The sequence below is a fragment of the Erpetoichthys calabaricus genome, chromosome 14 (genome assembly GCF_900747795.2).
Source record: "Erpetoichthys calabaricus chromosome 14, fErpCal1.3, whole genome shotgun sequence".
Lineage (NCBI taxonomy): Eukaryota > Metazoa > Chordata > Cladistia > Polypteriformes > Polypteridae > Erpetoichthys > Erpetoichthys calabaricus.
The window spans coordinates 27,492,151-27,515,619 of record NC_041407.2 but is presented as its reverse complement, the minus strand read 5'-3'; the positions used below and the strand labels follow the sequence as shown (position 1 = coordinate 27,515,619).

Sequence of the window (23,469 nt, the reverse complement as noted above, 5' to 3'; positions counted from 1 at the left end):
AACTGCACTTGTGAGTCACTTTGACTGTTCATTTTCCACACACCGCCTCAGTCGCATGCACCTGTGATCCACGTTTGGGCCGGGTGAGGTTTCCCGTGTTGAGTCAAATTAAGCCACAGGCTCCACACCTGGTGGTGCCCTTCCGTCAATTCCTTTCAGTTTCAGCTTTGCAACCATACTCCCCCCGGAACCCAAAGACTTTGGTTACCCAGTTGGCTGCCCAGCGGTTAATGGGAATAAGGCTTCCTGATCACCAGTCGGCATCGTGTATGGTCGGAACTAGTGATCTTCTTCAAACCTCCGACTTTTGTTCTTGATTAATGAACACATTCTTGTCAAATGCTTTCGCTCTCACGCCATGGTTGGCTGATTAGTGAATTGTTGGTGGGCGGGGCTCTGTGAGTTGGTGGGCGTGGCTGTCTTGCGTGCGTCTTGCTTGCCATGGACTTAGTGAATAATATATATAGATACGCAAACGCTAAACAGTACACTTTAAACACTTTAAACAACCGGATGATGCACACTTTCTTATTGATTCTCTTAGTTATGACAAATGACTATTACTCTATGCGGAAATGATGACTACACGTGCATCTCTTTCTCTCAGCTAACATCCCCATAATACTATGGCCTCTCATGCATGCTGGGACGTGCATTTGTCATATTTTCCATACACTGCATATTTTACAATAAATACAAATTGCTTATTTTACATATTTTATTGGTTTGATGGCTTTCACACAGTTGGTTATTCAAGTTCAAATTTATTGTCACTTGTACCTGCACAAAGTACAATGAAATTCTTACTAACAAAATATATTATGGGATTTCTGAAAGACAAAAACTGCAGCGAGAGTTGAGTTGACTGGGCAACCCCATTTAATGGCAGGTACAAAAACGTTGCTCTCAACTTTGTGTCTTCTTCACTTACTGGTGACGGCTGACATTGTGGCTCTCCGGTGTAGGTTTTAAATAGCACAAGAGACAGGACTAGATGTAGGGTTCTTGATGATTCTTCTCAGTGGTCGAAATCCTCCCGGCTGTTGGCAAAAACAGAAAACTGTTAAGATGCCTGAGTGGCTCTCAATACCTTCCCAAGTGTTGCCTTCCATTTGGACCCTAGAAGAGATGCACTTTCCCATGAGTGTGATAAAAATCACACTGGCATGACCCAGTTACAACAGACACCAACATGTCTGCAAACAACTGTGTGACTTAGATGTCTGGTCCATTGGCTATAGTGCTGCATTTTCTGATTCAGCCCCCACTATTGATTTACTAATAGCAGGTTAACCTCAGATCAGATAAACGGCATTCACTCCAGAAACTGACCGATAAGTACTCTGGCTGCTCCCACGTGTTCTCTGCACTGAGAAATACACAAGTAATTCAAACCACTGATTTGGGCAAAACCTGAGCATTAGTTGCAAAACTCAAATGAAGACAACTTGCTGCAACTGAGTGTTCACATATATACTCACCGGCCACTTTATTAGGTACACCTTATTAGTACCGAGATGGACTCCCTCTTGTCTTCAGAACTGCTGTAATTCTTCATGGCATAGATTTAAGAAGGTGCTGGAAACATTCCTCAGGGTTTGTGATCCATATTGTCATGATAGCATCACACAGCTGCTGCGCTTTCATGATGTGAATCTCCTGTTCCACCACATCCCAAAGGTGCCCTATAGAATTGAGATCTGGTGACTGTGGAGGCCATTTGAGCGCAGTGAACTCATTGTCATGTTCAAGAAACCAGTTTGAGATGATTTGAACTTTGTGACATGTTATCCTGCTGGAAGGAGCCATCAGAAAATGAGTACACTGCGGTCATAAAGGGACGGACGTGGTCAGCAACAATACTCAGGTAGGCTGTGGCATTTAAACGATACTCAGGTGGCACTAAGGGGACCAAAGTGTGTCAAGAAAATAACCCCCACACCATTACACCACCACCAGCTTGAACCGCTGATACAAGGCAGGATGGATTCATGCTTTTAGGTGTTGATGCCAAATTCTGACCTTAACATCCAAATTTCTCAGCAGAAATAGAGACTCATCAGACCAGGGAAAGTTTTTCCAATTTTCTATTGTCCAGTTTTGGTGAGCCTGTGCAAATTGCAGCCTTAGTTGCCCGTTCTTAGCAGACAGGAGTTGCATCAGTGTGGTCTCCTGCTGCTGTAGTCCATCTTCTTCAAGGTTCGACGTGTTGTGTGTTCAGAGATGCTCTTCTGCACACCTCAGTTGTATCGAGTGGTCAATTGAGTTACTGTTACCTTTCTAAAAAGCTCAAACTATTCTGGCCATTCTCTTCTGACCTCTGGCATCAGCAAGGCATTTTTGCACAGAGAACTGTCACTCACTGGACATTTTCCCTTTCTTGGACCATTCTCTGTAAACCCTAGAAATGGTTGTGATGAAAATCCCAGTAGATCAGCATGATACATTCAAAGTCACTTAAATCACCTTTCTTCCCCATTGTAATGCTCGGTTTGAACCTCAGCATATCGTCTTGAGAATGTCAACGTGCCACAATGCATTGAGTTGCTGCCACGTGATTGGCTGATTAGATATTTGGGTTAACAAGCAGTTGAACAGGTGAACCTAATAAAGTGGCCAGTGAGAGTATATACAGTAAAACAGGAGGACGCACGTCACATAGCAGGCACTCCTGCCTGTGGCTGCTCCTCTTCAGGTCTCTGAACCCAGCTCTCTGCAAGCTAAAGGGCCATTTTAAAAACACTGTCTGAATAAGGCATACATGTTAATTCTCAAACAATGCTTTTTCTGAACCAGTTAGCTCTCATTAATGCAATGGTCAGTCACGAGAAACACCATCACTAAACCTCCTAAGAATTTGAAGAGTATTTTCTAACATAATTTATTAAGAGCAGTTCTGAAGTCATTGACCTAAGACACATTAAATCGTACTACATCAAGCTGGTCTAGATTTGTACCTTAAGAGCAGGACCACATTAATCCAGATAATGAGAGTGCAAACTACACTCCTATCTGGATCAAACGCTCCCACATCAGGCTGATCTCGATTTGTAATCCAAGAAAACCAGATCATGAGCGTGTGCAGTGCATGACAGTGACAGGTGATTCGCAAACGATTCATTACTTTTAAACAACTTTTGTCAGTGAGTTGTACAATTGATTGAAGATTTCTGTAGTGTGTGCATTATGTTATTATTATTATGAGGCTCAGTTTTCTTCAGCTAAACAGATCCAAAACAGAAGCCATGCTAGTTGGCACATCACACCATCTCCGCTCTTCTACCATCACCAGTATCACTTTCGCTGGCCAAAACATCCCCCTTTCCATATCTGCCACCAATGTGGGTGTTAAAATGGACCCTCAACTCACCTTTGACACCCACATCAAACACCTCCGTAAGTCTTCTTTCTACCACCTCAAGAACATCGCTAAACTCCACCCAACTCTCAACCTGGCAGATGCAGAGAAGCTCGTCCATGCCTTTGTCTCCTCCAGGCTGGATTACTGTAATGCGCTCCTCATCGGGATTCCTGGCAAGAGTATTCAGAGACTCCAGTATATTCAGAATAGCGCTGCCAGGATCCTGATAAGGGTGCGAAAGCATGACCATATCACCCCCAATCCTGAAAACCCTTTACTGGCTCTCTGTCCCACTCAGAATTGAGTACAAGGTCGTTCTCCTCACCCATCAGTGCATTTATGGACATGCCCCCCTTTACTTACAGGAACTCCTTACCCCTCATACCTCCTCACGCACCCTTCGCTCTGTACACACTAACACTCTCCAAGTTTCTAGAACCAAGCTTCGCAGTATGGATGATACGGCTTTTTCATCTGTGGCGCCGAGACTGTGGAACGCCCTCCCTGACTACCTGGGAGCCCCACAGTCGACTGATGTTTTTAAACGGAATCTAAAAACTCATCTTTTTAGAAAGATATTTTGTTAAAGTATAAATAGATTTTCTTGTTTTATTATTTTTATTTTTACTCTGTAGCACTTTGAGATTGCTAAAATATAAAGTGCAATATACTGTAAATAAAATTTATTTTTATTATTATTATTATTATTATGTTGTCAGTGTTGTTTACTTTGCAGATGTTTAAAGCACGCTCATCTGATTAGTGATTCACGTTCACTTTGCTTATGATTCTTTCGAGTTTGAGGTAAATCAATACCAGCAAATGAGAACTCTGTCACCAACAATTCTCTCATTCATCATACATACAGTTACAATACAGTTAACAACAATTTTATATTAGAATGTATGAAATGTTAAATTGTTTTAAGGATAACTAGGGGGCTTCACCCCTTGCTCGCTTTGCTCGCCAACCCCCATGTTTGGTTTTCCAGATACACACTTTGAAGATTTTTTTTTCCTTTGAATTGTTGCTATTTCATTAGTTTCACTTTTATTTCAGAACTTCTTTAAAAACAATATTTGGAATCTTTAGAGTCTCAACATGCTGAATCTTTTAAATGAGGTCAGTGAGACGTGTTTAATGACTTTGTACCATAATTCAGGATAGGTTTCTCTGTTTGGAATTTCAGCACAGACAAAACGATCTACATCATCATCAGCAGTTAATAATTTTTTTTGCAAAGTAACCAATAAATGCATGTGAGGTAAACCCCGTTTTTTAAATTCTCTGAATTAAACTTCAAAGCCTTACACTATTTACGCACTTCAGACATATCACCTGTGTCCATATATTTGATCTCTATTTGCCTTTTGTTTATTTCTACTCCCCCCTTACCGCATCAATCAATACCCCGCTGTCAGTCTTCCATGCTGTACTCCACCCTCCCTCAATCGAACCTAACAGTCACTCCAAAAAAAGAGGCTTCAACCTGGAAGGGACACTACAATACTTTCGAATTTTCCTGCTTTCATATTCTTTATCTTTCTCTGCTTTTGTATTGCGGTAACGTTTTTTTTGAGCCTTTCGAATTCCACTGCTTTCATAATCTCTAACCTGCTCTGCACGTGTAAAATGCCAACATTTTTGAACATCTTTATGAAGTTATACTTTGTCTTTTAATTCTGAGCCTGATTGGATGTGCTTTTTTTTTCAATTCCACTTGTTCCGGACTGATTATTACTTTCCTTATTTTCTGAATTTGCACCTCAATTATTCTTTTTCTTTTTTGCATTTTTTTCTCTCCAACGCTTTTGAGTCTCTTTTCTCCATGCTTCTTCGCTTAGTTGTCAACGTTTCATCTATAACGTATTGTCCTTATATGCTTTATATGCGCTGAGAGCCCTGATTCTGTGTGTGCTCAAAGCCTTTACATGACTGAGTGTTTTGCTGCCCGTGGTCTTATTTGATATTGGTTGTAAGTAGGGCGTGTCTTGCAAGAATCTCATGTTCTACGTCCCCGCGAGACAGTCCTGCATCAATCTCTTGGCACAAAGTCTCATGTTTAAGGTCCCCACGAGACGCTCTGTGGCCAATCTCTTTCGTCTCGCGGGTTTTTTAAGTGTCTTCCGTGATCTTCACGTGAAGATCACGTCTCGTCACCCTAGTCATTCTCTCCCAGGATTTTTTTTTATAATAGAGAGATATATAAACCTAATAATACAGCAGCCATACCACATGTGCTTCAGAACAGGTCATCCACCTAAAGCTAAGCATGTTCAGGCACAGCTAGTACTTACATGAGAGACCATCTAGGAAATGCTTGGGTTGCTGCTGGAAGAGGTGTTGGTGAGGCCAGCAGGGGGCGCTTACCCTGTGGTCTGAATGTGGATCCAAATGCCCCAATGCGGTGACAGGGACAATGTGCTGTAAAAATGACTCTGTCCTTTGGATGAGACAAAAAAACGAGATCCGGACTCTCTGTGGTCATTAAAGATTCCTGGGTATCCTTTGTAAAGTGTAGGGTGTATCCTAATGCCCTTGCTAAATTGCCCACCATAACCTGCTCATTCTAGCCCCCTAATCACCCCCTGTGTATCTCTCTTACTATTTCACCACCTAACAGCTAATGTGTGGTGAGGATACTGGAACAAAATGGCTCCCGTCACATCATTCTGATGGATGCTACACATTAGTGGTGGTTGAAGTGGCTCCCCACTCACTGACGTGTTTTGAGTCATAAGAAAAGCGCTATATAAATGTGAAGAATTATTATTATTATTATATTATATTCAACAAATTAGTAACACAAAATTGAACCTTATGCTACCCCAAACCTTTTTCTGCCTCTTGTCCCTCTTTTACATTTGTTAATAGTAATATTTATTTCTTCCAAATCAGTCACAAAGCTTAAAAATAAATTCAACGATTTGTTGAAAAAAAAAGGTTAACTGAACCTAAGCAAGAACATGAAGACAGAAAAGAACGTATGCAGCAAAAACGAGCAACACCTGGCAAGGTAAAATTTTTAATGGGTAATGTTTTGCTGGTTGTGGAAATAAATTTCTCTATGTTGGCGGTCTGGGATATTCATGGTCATGTTGCCAAATGTGTGAAAATATATGGTTGTTGGCAAAGTCAAAATTACTTACTCAGAAATACTGCTTGGGTAAATTACAAAATACTGAACACGATATGTTACTAGCTCAATACTTAATGACGCTTTCGCTGAACTGGCAGACGTATGCAAAATTCTGCAAATAAGGATGCTTTTGACTGTTGAAGCTTTTCAGTTTGCCAAAAACATAACACATTATCTGGGAGACATTTCCATGAATAAACACATAACCTGCTCTCTCCATTTCAGTATCCAGTTAAAATAAAGTCAATAATCAATTTGAGCCATCAGACGTGACCATACAGACAATCAGTTTCCAGACGAAGAATTGAATGATTGGTTTGTGTTTGATAAGAAATGTTTCTCTACACCTGCAAATCTAGAAAAAATTTTCATTTGGATTTGAGCAGATGAATAGGATTGCCATCAAATAATTGTGTTCTGTTGAAGAAACAGTATAATTTCTTTCAGGAGGATCATTTTACCCACCAGTAGGAAAAAAGGAAAAGTTAGAAACTGGAACTGAAAAGAGATTTTTAGATATGGCTACATTTACTAAATTATTACTTCGTGAAATAACGGAACAGCAAAGAGAGATCGAATATATTGTTCGGATTTAAATTTTAAGTCGGAGACTTGTAGATTGTCTAGTTTGTGTTGCCATCAGGGAAAAGTAGTGTTTCTTCCCAATAAAGAGGCGTATCCGTGAGAATTAAAAGATCTGTTGTTTAGTGAAAGTGAAATCCACATATGCGAGCGGCAGAGACGCGAAGTGGCTTGTGCGTAGCGCAGGCCAGGGGGTTGGTGAGCGAAGCGAGCAGGGGGTGAAGCCCCCTACATGTTTTAAAAGTTGGGGGTTGATTTGATTCCAACCTGGTTTTGTAAAAGTTGACTTGCATGTATTTTTTGATTTTAAATAAATTCAATAACATGTTAAAAATAAATAAAATGTATTTTATTTTATTCAGTAAATGTTCTAATTTAAGTTAATTCGTATGCTCTCTCTTGTTATTAGCAGCTTATCAGTATGTGCAGGTTTGGATTGAACTGTAATAACTGTAGATAAATGTGAAAGCTTTACAAAGTTATTACCTAAGAAAAACAGTGACAGGAGGATCAATTTAGATACACATCGGCTAAAGGCAGGAGAAGAAACCCAAGACCCTTTCTCAGGTTAAGCACAGGCCTCAGTAATAAGGCGCTAAGGAGGGAAGGGGTGTTGCAAATGTGTATCAGAAACTGAGTCATTGACTCCAAACAAGTGTAATACTAACTAAAAGGCTTGGAAAATCTTCAGAATAGTCAGAAACAAAATTGAAATGAGCCCAAACTATAACATACGGCTGTGCATATTGCTGTGAATCTAAGGCTTAGATGAAGAACCACTACGTAGTTCTACTTAGGCAAAGGGAGAATCTTAGCTATTGTTAGGACCTGTCTCTTGTCTTTTTGAACAACAATTTTTGTCTAATGTTTTAATTTAGTTTGTTTTGAGTTCAATGTTTTTGATCACTCTTATGTCTTAGCATTTTATGTCCTGTTCCTTTCTCATTTAATTCAATATCTGGACTGGCCTTTTACTTCTCTTTGGCCACAATATGTGGATAATCATCTACTGGATCTATTAATTTCTGTTCCTGTGTTCTGGCATTGATTGTAATCACCATCCAGAAACACTTCAGACCGATTCTTTGGGGTTGTCAGGTTCTTCGGTATAGTTCCCAGATGGATCTTTGTACCAAAGTATTTCTGTGAATATCTTGTGCTCAATAAATGCAAATTAATTCACATCACACAAGCCTGAGTGTTGGTATTCTCATAAAAGAAACACATGGAGTACAAAATCAGATGACACTACTTGGATTGCTTGGGTTTCTTGTATACTGCAAAGGCAGATGTTTGGTGCGGTCATAGAAATCTTTTTATAGACTGCATGCAAAATCCTAGCAGCGCCCTTCCATTAGTCACATTGCTTTGGCGTAAAAAGTGATTGTTGTGTTGTTCTTCTCAGAACAATTCCAAGTGTAGAGCCAATTATGCTGGATATGCGACCACATATGTGTTTCTAACAAGAAGGTGGAAATGGAGGGAAAAGCCTAATAAACCACAGCTCAGAGGAGCTTCATAATGCAAACAGGCTGAGCAAAGTCACATGCCATGCCACATGCAATTTACAAAGGTGCTGAAGGCATTTGGAAGTCTAATAACTCCAGTCACACATTACTTTCATTACACTGATTAATTGCAGCCACCATTTGTTCTAAGTGAGCAAGAGAGAGGTGGAGGTTTGGCATTGAGGGTACCTTTGTCTGAATTAAAATTCTCATCTTCTCCTTTCTTCTGTGCAGTGGGGAAAAATAAAAAGAATCTGAAGATGTTACAGAAAAACTCCAGACTGACATTGAGGTGTGTTGGCTTCCCACAAAGTTCGGTCAGGTGCTGCTTTCTTCTTGTTCATCATCTTCATCTTTTATTTGGAAATCTGCAGAGGAAAACATGTCAGGACACATTCAGTTTGGACCCTTGTGAGTAGCACAGGTACACCTGTGGTGGGTAACCTGGAGAGATTTAGGCATGACTACAGAAACAGATGTCATTTCTCCCCTACCGAGTAGGTGGTCTACAGAAACATCAGTTAGAGACCCTTTTAATAAAAAGGAGAACAAGGAGATGAGAAAAATCAGTGATAAGAGGATAAACAATGATGGACTGCAAATAATTATGTGCTGTGTGTTTCCTGTATCTTATGCATTTGTTGATTAGAAAGTGCTAAAAGAATGTACTAGAACAACATAGGAAAGTTCAGGTTAATTAAACTCTCTGTCAATCAATCTGTTATCGGGTTTGCTGAGCTGCTTGGTTTGACACATTTTTGTTAGAACCGGGTTGGGGTCAGCATGGACCAAGGCTGTAAAAGCATGAGACTGTTGTCATGTATAACTAACTGAAGAACTGAGAAGAAAGGTAGGACCAGGATGGGACTGGTCAAGAGGCCAGAGGCCACAATAATAAGGGTGTCAGCACCTAATATTCCACACACCTTTGCCCCAAAAATGCTGCAGGGAAGCGTGAGAAAGACATAAATACCAGGTCTAGCCAACAATCCAGGTTTCATCCCAGCCATTGCATCCAGAGGTCCTGACCAGAAGTACTGACCAGCTCAATGCATAATGCAAGAAGACCCTCCACTTGAGCACTAAACACATTGGGCTTTTTACAAGAAGCTCTGCTATCCATCCAGGGTGTATTTGGAGTACATGCCACACCCATATGCAATTGTTTTGCTTCAGCTTTAGGCAAATTTTAGGAAATAAGGAAATGTATGGTTCAGACTTATAATGCATGAATAAATGTTGTACCTGCTACCTTGCTTGATTGTTTTTAAGTAAGTTAATGATAAATAACATGTGCACTCATTCCTGGTTTGGTCTATCTGTGTTCATTGAGAGTGAAAGATGTGACAGCCCAAAATGTGACTAATAGATAAATGGAAAGAGGTTTAATTGGGGCCATTATAAGTGAAGTGGGGTGCCATTGTGAGATCCGCATATTAACACCAGTAGTCAATGCTCTGTCTTGCAGACAGGAGGGCAGGCAATTGAACGCTGAAGGCCTTTTGCTCAGTCTGTAGACGGTCCACAAACAAAGAGTAAGTAGCAAGTCAGATACAGAAAGTCCAGACCACTACAGGGTAGGTGACACAAAAAATGGTAGGGATACCTAGCACTCCTGTTAAGAGAGAAATGAAGACTCAAGTGAAAACACCACCTGCTTTCTAGGGGTCACAAGGCAAGGATAGAGACATAAAGGATCATCCTGTTTCTTATAAATAAAACAGGTAGCCTGCCAATTTACTGTTACATCCAGTCTTTCAAGTGGTTTGTGAAAATGAGGGGTGAAAGGACACCAGGAGGTACTAGCTGGAGCCCAAATTATAATTATGTAGTTGCATTATTATGTTTGCTGTGAAAAAAGGCAAACTTTCAAGAAATGGACGTGAACAGTTGAAAAAACATCAAAACCAAAGCCAAATAAATCATTACCCAAGGGTCTGTTGTACCTTTCATCAGTCATAAATGCTAAACCAAAAATAATAATAGACTGCGGAATTAAAGGTCTGAATACTAAAAGTAATTTCTAAACGGTAAATGCCACCCACACAGACATTTCTTTTTTTCCTTATTCATAAACTCAGATGATCAGAAAGTACATAGTGCCGACCTTTTATCCATTATCACCATCTACCTCGGAGAGACACTGCATAGAAACTGTTGTGGCAACTATTGCTCAAAATGATGGTATACAGGAACATGGAGTTGGAAAAAAATGGTAAAAATAATTTTAAAAATCGTATGGCTTCTAAGCTAAAATGTATTTCCATAGATTCTGTAACCCAAGTATAACAGTACTAGGGGGCTCCGCCCCCTGCTCGCTTCGCTCGCCAACCCCTGGAGTTGGGGCATGACAAAGAGTGAGATGTATGAATTAGATATTGAATAGTGTGCAGTTTTGGATGATGCTTATAGAAATAAAAAATAGAGTGTTTGGCATAGAGTAATGTTTTATTGGAATATTTCTTTGTATACAACATTAGTAGTAAAGATGGTGTCTTGTCCTTGAATGAGTCTTCCTTGGCATGGATCATTTATAACTTTAACTTTAACGTCAGATGAACGTCGAACACGTGAGAAGGCAACATAAAGTTGTCCATGTCCAAAAACGGGTTCAGAGAGGTAGATGCCAATCTTGTCCATGGTTTGTCCTTGTGATTTGTTGATGGTCATGGCAAATGCAGGTTTAATGGGGAACTGTCGGCGTTTCAATGTAAAAGGTAATTCTAGGTCAGAACTCGTAAGGTCAATTCTAGGAATGAGAACAGTATTGTTAGTATGTGATCCTGTAAGAACTGTTGCTTGAATAACATTGTGTGTCATGGTGTTGACGACTAACCGTGTGCCATTGCATAAACCCTGTTTAGTGTTAAGGTTTCTTAATAGCATGATTATTGTTCCGTTTTTAAGGGTGTTGTGGTCATCCGTCCGGGTTAATAGTGTTCAAATATTCTAAGGGGAAATTCAGATGTTCATTGTCGTCATCAGAGTCAACTTTGTCAGAGCTTAGAAAGAGCCGTGTCTCTCCAGGAAGTAATGAAATGACCTGGTTATTAATGTGATTAACATTAATATTTTTTGGACATAATATAGTGCGTTGTGTTAACCACATATGCGAAAGCAGTATGGGCCATTGCCTTTTGGTGGCCTGATATGTACTCCGGTAGATGCAAAAGCAAATGAACTATTGTAGGATCTAATGCAGTTCATAAAGTTTTTACTTTCAGGCACATCGTTAGTTAGAAGCTTCTGTAGATATTCAGGATATGAATGTAAAGGAGGCAGTCTAATCTGCCCCTTTTGACAACAACGTGTAAATTCATTATTTGTATTGCCAGTTGTTTCTTCTGGGAAGTTAAGTGAATGACAATGATTGCAAATGACATTCATTAATCCCAATGAATTTTCCTCAATAGTGGACTCATTATTGAAGGCGTTGTCAGCCAACTGGCGTAAGCGTTTAGCAGGTGTCTGGCGTTGATGTCCGCGACGGGCAAGTTTTGCTTGTGGCGTTTGAGTGCCGCGTTGTTGCATGTCCATTATTTGTGACGCGCTATTTTGGAGTTTTAATTGATTCGCCTCCGCTTTGCGAAAAGTCCGTTTCAGTCTACGTCGTGCATTGTTTGTATCGAGCCTTGTCCGTTTTTGTATGTCAGTCAGTTGAGCTTTCTGCTTTTGGAGTCCTGCTTGCTTGTTTTCTGGCAGTTCATATGCGCGTTGTACACGTCTGCGTTCATTTATTCTGTCTCTTCGCTCCCTTTTTTGTATGTCTGAGACGCGAGCTCTTTCGGTTTGAAATCGTGCTTGTTTCGATGCAGCACTTTGAGACGCGCGCTGTATGCGTCTACGTTCATTGTGTCTGTCCATTTGGGCACGTCTCTGTAACGGGGTTACTTGAGCTTTGCGTTTTTTGATCCGAGACATTTTTTCTCCCGGAGTTTCCGAAGCGCGTTGTATGCGCCGCCGTGTATTTTGTTGTTTCATTCGTGTTCGTGTGTTTGGTCCCGTTATCCGATCCGAATCGTTTTGTACCCGTGACCGTATATTCATGACTTGTTTGTTCCTCAGCATGCGAAATATGGATAAGTAATAAGGAGGATCGCACTCACTGTTAATATGTAGCCTTTTCTGCAGTTGAACGGTTAATAGTGCTTTATTGTAAGGAGATCCACCTATGCTGACACCTATGCTGCCTAGTGTGAAGGTGTTGAGATGACGTATGTTTAATATGGACGTTTCCTTTAGAAATGTGGCTTTGGGTGTCACTTCTTATTGATGTGTGGGGGGGGGGGGTGAGGATTGTTGTTGCGCGAGCGTCTTCTTTCTTTTTGTGTTCCAGGGGCTTGTTGAATCCCCCTCTTTGTGTGTGTCCCGTCCGTTGCTTGTAGGGTGTGTGGGGTGGTTTTGTGTTCTTTTTTTTTGTGTTCCAGGGGCTTGTTGAATCCCCCTCTTGGTGTGTGTCCCGTCCGGTGCCTGTAGGGGGGGGGGGGGGGTGCCTTGCTGTTGTGCGCGAGCATCTTCTTTTTTTTTGTGTGCTAGTTTCGTGTGCAATGGGTTTCGTGCAGCGCCTGCGTTTGACTACTTTTTTCTGTGCCTTTTCCTTTTTTCTGTGCTCGCGGCGCCTCATTTCTTTGACTCCTTTTTTCTGTGCTCACTCCTTTTTTCAGTGGTCTTGTCCGCCTCTCGCGGCCCCTCATCCGCCTCTCGCGGCCCCTCATTTCTTGGGGCACCTGCGCAGTACGTCTTTTTGCGGCTACGGCCCATGGCCGGATGTCCATGCGTCCATCCGGTTTAGCATTCTCGGTTAGTAATATGGATTGTGTACTGCCCAGGATGGGGTAGGCAGCTGGTTGTCCGAGGTCTCCAGGACTCTGATTTTGACTTTTTTCTTACAAGTTCAACTCCTCTGTTGTCAGCTGGCCATAGTGACAGATATTGTTGGATTCTAATTATGTTAATCAATTCCTAGTTTGTTTTCCATGCATTTTAATAAATCTGGAATAGTTCTGTATTACTATACTGCATTTCTGAAGTGGCAATAATAGATTGGCCAACTAGCGCCAACAAAGAGGACTACTCACATTCTGTTTTCACGAGGTTTTGTGGGAATTTTCCTCTTGTCTTCTCAATTTTAATTTTTCACAAAATTTTGACCAATCAGAATTAGCTGTTCACACTGTGACACTGTGGAAATGGACTATTGGATGTGGTATCCAGTAGAAAAATATAAATATAATTCATTCTATAGATTTCTAATTTACAAACACACACACACACACACATTGTACTAGCTGGTCTGAAACAACGTCAAAGTAAAACAAAGACTTCCAATCATTTTGGACAGATGGCTTCCTGCATCTTTTATAACATCCCTAATGAATCTAAATGGCTAATAAAAGTGAATTTCTGAAAACTGTGTATTGTATTGTATCTAAACATTTGATTTAATCCTTTGCCCAATATTGTAAAGACATAGCCATTTGCTCCATGAGTCCAGTTGCATTTTTCTATGCCAGTTGCCATCATCTGTAATGCTGCCCTGAAATGTTCAACCAAGATTTTGAAACACTGGCCTCTAAATACTTCCAGCTCTTGAATGAGTGTTATGAAATTCAACAAGGGTATGTCACCTCTGAGAGGATTAGCTCAGAATTTTTGAAGTCAATGTTATTTTTAACCAAATCTGTCATGCATTACTGTGCTGTTGAAATGGTTGAGAACTGTCATGGATAGCCAGGGTCCTTGCCCGGCCAGGACACCTCTTCTCTGCGAGGACCGTGGGAGCAAGTCTGGTCAGGACCGTACTTCCCCCGGTATGCTAGATGGCAGCCCCTCTGGGTTGCAGCAGTGCCTCAGACTCCTGCAGGGTTTAATGGGAGATGGAGTTGGATAAAGCCCTGTTGGGATCCGGGGGCGCCACCAGGGGGTGCTGCAGCTGCTGCTGAGCCTTGGAGAGTAGCTCTTCCGCGACACCTGTGCCTTATAAAAGGAGCCAGCAGCCACTACTCAGGGAGCCAGGGTCGGGAGGAGGGCGATAAAGCTTGCCAAGGAGGAGTGGAGGAAAAAGAAAAGAGAAGAAAAGAAGAAGTGCAGTGTTTTCTGTGAGGTTTGTGCTTTGTGACTGTGTTGTGGCTTGTGGGAATGGGGAAGACATTGCCAACAAGTGAAGAAATAAAAACAAAAAGCTTGTGCTTTTATAAGTGTGCCTCCTCTCCTGCGTCTGTCTGTGTCGGGTTGAGTGGCTGCTATGGCCTCTAGAGTTGTCACAAACAACATATCCTGATAGTGCCACCACATATGACCAACAGTGGGCACTCCTGGAAAGAAGCATTGTCATTCACGTCGCTCAGGCAGACTGACTGGTTTAGCTTGGCTTTTGTCCTGCCGTGCAGTGTGGATTGTGGACCCTTCTATGCAGAGGTGTGTGAACTCTCTAATGGATAGCCAGTCAATTCAGTTTGCCACAGGTGGACGGCAATCAAGTTCTAGAAACATCAGAAACAACAGAAATATTATGCGAATGAGAAATTTCAGTTTCTGATTGATGAACTTGCAAACTGGATTGATGGGCAAAAATGGCAACTTTCTCCATTTAAAATTAAATGTACAACACAATAAAGTGTGCACAAAGTAAAAAGGTCTAAATACTTTCTGAATCCACTGTAACTCTTCCTTAATGTGCCTTATAGTGACAATTCTTTCATTTAGCGACTCCATTTTTACCTTGTCTTTATTCTTTGAATTAACAGCAGACTGTCATTGGCATTTTTTGTAGAGTGCAGAACTTTACACTTTAATGAACTGGAATCTCATCCAGGGTGGGTTCCTTTCCACTACTTGATAAAATATGAATTAACTGAAGGTCACTTTAGGTGACCCTTATTTCTGTAGGGCGGAGTGGTGGCTCTGAAGTAGGGATCTGCACTTTGAATCCTGTAAATGCCAAAAGTGACTTTGGGCCCTTGAGGAAGACCCTTAACCTGCAATTGCTCTGTCCTGGCTATGACGTTAATCTGCATCCAGCCCTGCAAGGAGGCCGTCCAACCTGCAGGGAAAAACCTGGGGGTTGGTGGCAGAATTGGCACTCCAGCCACCATAAAAAAAAACTCACACATCTTCATTCCATCTGAACTTGTGTGCTGCTGAGGTGTCACCCGTCACATGACTGCACCGGCTCCTAATCTGGGATCCTGAGTTGGTTTGTTGTGTGGTGGGTGCGGTGTATCAATGCGTGCTCCTAACCTCTCTCCTCATTTCTGTACTAAAGCATAGAGATAAAGTGTCCACATAATGTTGCTTAAAACACTCAACATGTAGTATCTACATAGATGTGCTCCATGTTTCACCAAACCCATGTCACTGAGCACACTATCTGAAGACATGACCCAGGGGCTCTGAACAGGGAACGTGTTTGATAGGCTCTAGCAGTAAGTGCTTGTCTGCCCAGAGCTTTGGAGGACTTGACATAGACAAGAAGAGGATCAACTAACCTGGAAGTCCACATCTGGTTTCCATCTCTGATTAGAGTTGTATTCCATTTCCTTCAAGTGCCAGTCCTCCTCCCAGCGCTGGCGCTCCTCTTCCCACTGGCGGCATTCCAGCTCCCACTGCTGTTGGCTCTTGTCCAGCTCCAGCCAGAAATTCTCCAGGCATTGCCTGATCTCTTCTGAAATCTTCTTCATCACCTTCAATCCCTGGGAGAAGGGCTCCTGCCTGCGCAGGTTCAGGTTTGTCAGGTGCTGTTCCAGGTCCCGTGTCCGCTGTTCATCTTCCCTCTGCCGTTGGCCTTGGTCCCTTAGGTTCAGATCTCCCTGCCTCAGCCTCTCCTCCTGCTTCTGTAGTTGGTTCTTTTTCTTCTGAAGCTGCATGCCCCTGTCTACCAGCTCTTTCCAGGCCTCCATAGCGCTGCTCTGGATTTCTAACAGGCCTCCTTCAGGTGCAGAGAAACAGAACAATTAACCTTTTGATATTTTATGTAGCACTCTGAATTGTGACCATCAGATTAAGTTAAAGGCCAGGATTGAACCAGCAACCTTCTGATTTACACAAAGCCAGCACTGTCCTCTGGCCAAAATCCTGACCCTGCAACCAGTGATAAAATGAGAAATGTGCTAATGATGTGTCAGATGAGCACCTCCAGGCTTTGGTACGCTTGTCCAGAGGAGGACACCTGCCAGAGATTCATACCAGAGGCCAACAAATGGAGGCAGACACATGTCTGGCATTTGTGTTCTACTAAGCTTCACATCTGCGTTGAGTGTCTCTGCAACTATAAATGGTTTGCCTAAGCCATTCACACACTTCCAAATCTCCAGAAAGCAGGCACACGACCCAGGCTCACTCTGAGGGTGTGTGCCCATGTGCCAGCATGACACTTCTTTGTAAAATTTCTGCAGGGAACGGACAGTCATTTATTTATTATTAGACTTTAACCAAAGAGGAAGTGTAAACACTGATACATTTAGGTTTTCTAAGCTAAGTGCCAAATAAAGCTAACTCATATAAAGAAAAGGCGTCAGACACGAACAAGTCTCTGTAACTTCAAGTGTAGATTGTACTAGATGGACAGGCATCCCAGTGAAGGTGGACCCCTTACCTGGACAGGAAGCCCACATAATGGATGCTCTCAGTCAGCATGACAGCATTTCCATCCAGACTGGCATCGCTTAGCTAGCAGGGGAGCCAGTGTAGAGGATGGGCACTATGGAGTGGGGTGATGGTGTTAGCACTCCTTTTCCCTGTACGCTGTAGAGTAGCATCCCTCCTGACATTTGAGAGATGTGGACTGCCCTGTTAAGTTCTGTGGGAGCCAGCAGGGGGGGCTATGTGGAGGCGAGTCCCCTGTCTTGGGAGTGATTGGGCACAGTAAGTACTCTTGGGTTAGGTAAAAAGGGAGAGCTGCACGCAGCCCAACCTTTTACAAATAAAATTCTTGTTAAGTCTTTTTAGTTTATGATTTTTTTGCTGTGAAGTTCTGACAATTTTCATTACTGTTTTGGCTTAGAGAAAATTATGTTTTGTTTTTTTCTGTTTTAGCTCCCCTAGCTTAGTGTATAAAGTCTCTTTGTAGAGTTAGCACCCTTATTATTGTGAGGAGTAAGAAAACCAGGACATGTCACATCAGGCAAGACTTGTAATAAGGGACAGGTAAAGGTCAGGACCAAATCAATTGTAATAACCAACAAATAAAACACAAGGGAAAATTAGAAGAGAAGTCAGGGACAGAACTAAGTCAAAGTTCAAAATGAAAACTAGAGTTAGACCCAGCCCTGGCTCCAGACCATAATAATGAGCAGGGTATTTGAAGTACGCTAGTGAGGCGTGTTATGATTAACTCCCCAAAATCCATCAAGTAACAGTGTACATAATCACATGGGTGGTGTGGCTCAACATAAGGCACGAAATAACATTCCCCAGGATGGCGGTTGTGATAGACGGCCGACAGCTCAATCTGGCCGGGATGTCCCAGAACGGGAAGAGTGGAAAAGGACAGCCTTTCCAGGACACTGCCTCCCCCAGGATGCTAGGTGGCAGCTCCCATGGACGGCAAATGTACCCCAGATTCCCGCAGGGCATCATGGGACATGGAGTCCATTTTCTCAGCCCTGTTGGCTGCTGTGGGTGCCGTCAGGGGGACCTCATAAAGGACCTGGGGACTTCTACTTCTCCTACAACCCGGAAGTACTTCAGAGTCACGAGGACGGAAACCCACAGTACTTCCGGGAGGCTTGTGGAAAGATGATGTGGCGTTTGACCTGGAAGAAGAGGAGAAGCACCTCCGGGTCATGGAATATATTAAGGACTGTTGGAGACCCAGCAAAGAGAGCCAGAGTTGGGAGGTTGGGTGACGAAGCTGCTGGGAGTGGAGGATTATTGTTGTATTATTATTGATTATTGTTATTGGTGGATTGTGGCGTGTGTGGTGCTTTGAGCACTGTATTTAAGAAAAATAATTAAAAATTCTTCTTAGTGCTTTTATATGTGTGTCCTGGACGTCTGTCTGTTGGGTTTTATGGGGCAACAGCGCCCCTAGTGTCCACACGGTGCAACGTATACCTAAACACAGGACAAGTGCAAAACAGGCAAAGAACTGTACTATGCTATAAATAAATAATAGGTATGTGAGAAAATAGTAATAATTTGAAACAGATTGTAATAAATCAATAATTTATATTAATAACTAATAATTAAAAACAAAAGTAGTTAGGAATGTACTTCATATAAATAAACAACCAGGAGCAGATCTGAGGACAGCACAGAGTTCAGAGTCCAGACGGCCACAGGGTAGAAGCTGTTACAGAACCTGGGAGAACTGGTGTGGATGCTGTGGTACCTTACGCCAGAAGGAAGTGGGACAAAGTGAACGTGGAAGGGGTGGGAGCAATCCCCCACAAAACTGTAGGCTCTGCGGATACAATGCTTTATAAAGATGTCTTTAATGGAGGGCAGAGTACCCCCAGCTATGTTTTCTGGTGTGTGCACACAGTAACAGTAGTGGGATTTGCAAGCCCCAACACCAGGGTTTGAAGTCCAAAACCTTAGCTACACTGCCTGCCTGTGGTTGGGGTCTATAAGACATTTGTTGCTTTCCAATCATATCCATATATCCTCAATAAAGTGGCATTGCTTCATATTTGAACCAGACTGTTATATATATTCTTTCTTATTTAAATAGCCATATCCTCCAGCATTTTGATTTCCCATTTTAAATTAAATTAATCCCCACCTTTAGATTTTAGCTGCTACAGCATCACATTTATCCACATATAGAGTACATATACCTTCACTGCATTTATTTTGTTTTTAATATTTCTAACATTAAAGCAAGAAATGTTTAGTTTATTAATAATTTTATGTTGGTACATTGCCTGCACACCAGTAATTTCATAGTTGCTTTTTATATTTTTATTATTTCTACTCTCTGGCCCCTTTCATAAACTGTGTAACCCTGGCCTGTCCTAAACTCCATGCCCACCATTCCCTAGTTGAAATAACTCTCAATTAACCTACTCATATGTCCTCCATCAAAAAATTTTAATTCTGCCATACATTTAACCCTCTGACCTTCTCAGCTTTACCTGGACTGGCATGTGGCACAAAGAAGGCCACACTGTCAATTCTCCCCCTCTTCCCATCCTTACCGATGTCATTTGTGTTTTAGTGTGGTCAGTAACAACTGGGTATGCCCCAGCTCACTCCAGGAGTGGACCTACATGACAGGGAGGTTTTCCAAATCTGCCACTGGAAGGCACATAAAAGACTCTGTCTGTCACTGGAGTAAACTTTAACATTTTTAATACTATGTTTCTAATTAAACAATCTCTCTACATTAACATAGGGAGCATAAGTCATTATGTGGTGGCAAACCTTGAAGCAGACTGGCTGGCTATCACAAATGGCCCACTGCTTACCTAGAAAAGCTTGTGCTGTTATTCCTCCATTCATGTCATCCAAGCTGCATGTCAGCAAGTGCACACAAAAGCCTAGAGAACTACAGCAACTAATTTTATATGCAAGTTCAAACCACACCCACTGTGTCTGTGTGGGGAGGGGGGGGGGCGGGGATGAGCAAAGAAGTAGGCAGCTGGGTGTGGTCAGCCCAAAGTGAGCCAATCAAAAGGAACTGTGAGTTTGATGCGTGTCTAGTCAAACCAATCAATGGAAGTGTAGAAAATCCAGTTTATTGTCAGGGGCTGAATGCCCTGTTCTTTTCTTTGGATTGATTTAGTCAATAGTGTTTTATTTACGATTGAATTATATGAATTATATTATGCTTTGGTTGAATTATATTATGCTTTGTTTTCTTTTAAAATTTCTCCAATATTTTAAAGGTCAGCGGTGCAAACAGGGATCATATTCCAAAGAGCCTCTGCTTTCACACTGCTGGTGGGCTCTCTTCATCAGGTCAAGTGGCTTTATTGTCATATAATCCATACACTGTATCACAGCACACAGGGACTCGAAATAACATTCCCCAGGACCACGGTGCAACATATACATAAACACAGGGGGACTGCCAAGCAGGTAAAGAAACTTTACTATCTCTCTATTATAAAAAAAAATCTTTGGGAGGGAGACTAGGGGGACGAGACAAAGACGAAGACAATCTGAAGTCCCGCGAGAGACACTTTATCTTCCTCCCAGTTCTTAAAACAACGACAACTGACAAGCAAAACATGCAGCTCACCAGCAGCAGAAAGCCAGCAGATGATCCGACCGCTTCTCCTTGCGTGTGTTCAGCCACCCTAATCCCCCCCAACCCCTTCACAACGCAAGCGGCAGAGACACAAAGTGGCAAAAGGACAGCTGCTGTACAGGCTTTAAAATGATCAACGGGCAGTGCAACAGCAGCAGAAAGACAGCAGATGATCTGACGCCATCTCATTAGCATGCGTTCAGCCACCCCCCCTTCACAACGCAAGCAGCGTTATATGTCCTGCGAGAAAGAGATTTAACCACGCCCAAGGCCAGAAATAAAAGACAAGTATTGTTTTTACAACGTCACGTGAAACAAGGCAGTGAGACAAGTCCACGGACATCTAACCTAGCAGCTGTTGGATTGCTTTTGGCAGACACGCTTCATGTGCTCCCAGCTCTTCAAACAACAACAAGCGACAAGCAGAACACGCAGCTCGCCAGCAGCAGAAAGCCAGCAGATGATCCGACCGCATCTCCTTAGCGTGCGTTCAGCCACCCTAACCCTGCCCCCTTCACAACGGGAGCGGCAGAGACACAAAGTGGCAAAAGGACAGCAGCTGTACAGGCTTTGAAATGATCGGGCAGTGAGACAAAAAGAACACGCAGCTCGCCAGCAGCAGAAAGACAGCAGATGATCCGACGGCATCTCCTTAGCGTGCGTTCAGCCGCACCCCCTTCACAATGCGAGCAGCATTATACGTCCTGCGAGAAAGAGATGTAACCATGCCCGGGGCCAGAAATAAAGGACAAGTATTGTTTTTACAAAAGTTTTAAAGTAAAAGTGAAAATAATGCATATGTAACAATTCCCATGAAAATAACAATCTTTTTAAATTGTATATCCGGTAAACCAAACTCAGGGGTGGGCGAGCGAAGCGAGCAGGGGGCAGAGCCCCCTAGTACTATATATGAATAAACAAAAAACTAATAGGTAAGTGTATAAGCAGTAATTTTTACCAGTGTATCATAGACTTTAATGCCACACTGCACGGAAATGAATAACCTATCCATCAGTGTTCATTAAGAGTAATGCAGATGAAAAGAAGCCTTTACTTAGGTAATTTTTGTAGTACCAAAACTAGACTGTTACTCCTATGTATAAGTATAGCACTGCACCCCTTCAGAAATTTTATTTTGTGCCACTATATTCTGCAACACGGTGTATGGATGGTAAGACAGTAAAGCTACTTCACATGACTTGATGGCAAGGTAATTGTCTCCCTCTTCACTAGGGCGCAATTTCATTTTGTAGGTGGTACTGTTCTTTCGTCCTCTGACTGCATGATGCTTTTGGTGTATCTTCAGAACAGCCTATGCTCTTGCTCTTTCTCATACCAAACACAGGGTTTCACAATTAACGTATTAAAAGATGTGTGTCACCTCCCTATCTCAAAAGCTGCATAGCATTATCCCACCAATAGAGGTGCTTTCTTCTTACTGTGGCTTGAAGGCTATTTTGAACAAGTTACATCACTAAAAAAATGGATGACAGAGTTTTTTCAAGGGAATTATCACATACAAGTTAAACAAAAAAAGTCCCCATAATCCCTATTTCTCATCTTCTTACAAGCATATAATAATACATTTTTATTTATATAGCACCTTTCCCATGCTCAAGGCACTTCACAGAGTTTAAGATAGAACGGCAGGGTATACAGTATATAGCATTGTACAAACCAGATAAATACAGTAAATAAAGAAGATTAAGACAGTACATTTCAACAAAAAAAGCCTAACAGACAACATAATTGATGGTCTAGCACACACACACAGGTTACATGAGCATCTTGACATAGAGGTAAACTGAGAGAAGGGTAATAAAGTCAAGTAGAGCTAAATGCCTTCCTGAACAGATGAGTTTTGAGTTGTTTATTAAAAGAATTCATGGAGTCAGCTGACCTGATTAATTTTGGTAGGTCATTCCAGAGTCTGGGCGCTATACAGCTAAAGGCCCTGTCACCCATGGAGTGTAGATTAGTGTGGGGCACAACAAGATTGCCAGAATCAGAGGACCTTAGTGGGCGGACAGGCACATAGTGGTGGAGGAGGCCACTGATGTAGTTTGGCGCAAGGTCGTTTAAGGCTTTGTAGGTTATTAGTAGGATTTTATATTCGATTCTGTAAGACACAGGGAGCCAGTGAAGATGGAGCAGGATGGGTGTGATGTGCTCGCTGGTTAGTTTATCTCATCTTAAACGTAAACATTCTCATAGAAAATAACATTTCTTTGTTAACATATGCTTTACATTTCATTGTTTTCTCAGAGTTCTTATCCTATTTGCATCCCAAAATTCAATACTCTGTCCAAATACATTGCTATTCCCATCAGTTCATTAGATTATGGTTCAAATAAACAAACAAATCTAACAGACCTCATTTTTAAAGTGGTCTCAAATTTGGTTCACCATGTCTTCTAAATCTTTTACCTCTAAACCCTTCTGAGCCCTTTGTATCTGTGTAATCTAGGAAATCGGCCTCTGCAGCTTCTCCTCTCCACTCCAATAGCAAGACTTCATTGTCGGCCTATCAGTGCCTAACAGGTGTGTCCTGATCACAGGTAATGCTATTATTCCCTATATTTCCTTAAAACTACATCTTCTGTAAATTATACTAAAACAAAAATAAGTTAAATATTACAAGTCTTATTTAATAAACTATTAAAACCCTAATTTGTATCCCCCATTA

At 41.9% G+C, this 23,469-nt stretch overlaps 1 protein-coding gene across 1 annotated transcript; it reads right to left on the bottom strand.

Annotated features, from left to right (window-relative positions):
* Positions 1 to 734: 734 nt before the first annotated feature.
* LOC127530142 (golgin subfamily A member 6-like protein 2) lies at positions 735 to 17,061 on the bottom strand. Its single transcript, XM_051936261.1, has 3 exons — positions 16,078 to 17,061; positions 8,780 to 8,958; positions 735 to 1,040 (listed from the first exon to the last, which is right to left on the bottom strand). Exons 1-2 carry the CDS (start codon positions 16,486 to 16,488, stop codon positions 8,947 to 8,949), a joined length of 423 nt encoding a protein of 140 aa, XP_051792221.1. The 5' UTR covers positions 16,489 to 17,061; the 3' UTR covers positions 735 to 1,040; positions 8,780 to 8,946.
* Between the last annotated feature and the right edge of the window lie 6,408 nt (positions 17,062 to 23,469).

Coding starts and splice junctions, on each gene's coding strand:
- LOC127530142 (XM_051936261.1), bottom strand. CDS start 16,488: ATGGAGGCCTGGAAAGAGCTGGTAGACAGGGGCATGCAGCTTCAGAAG.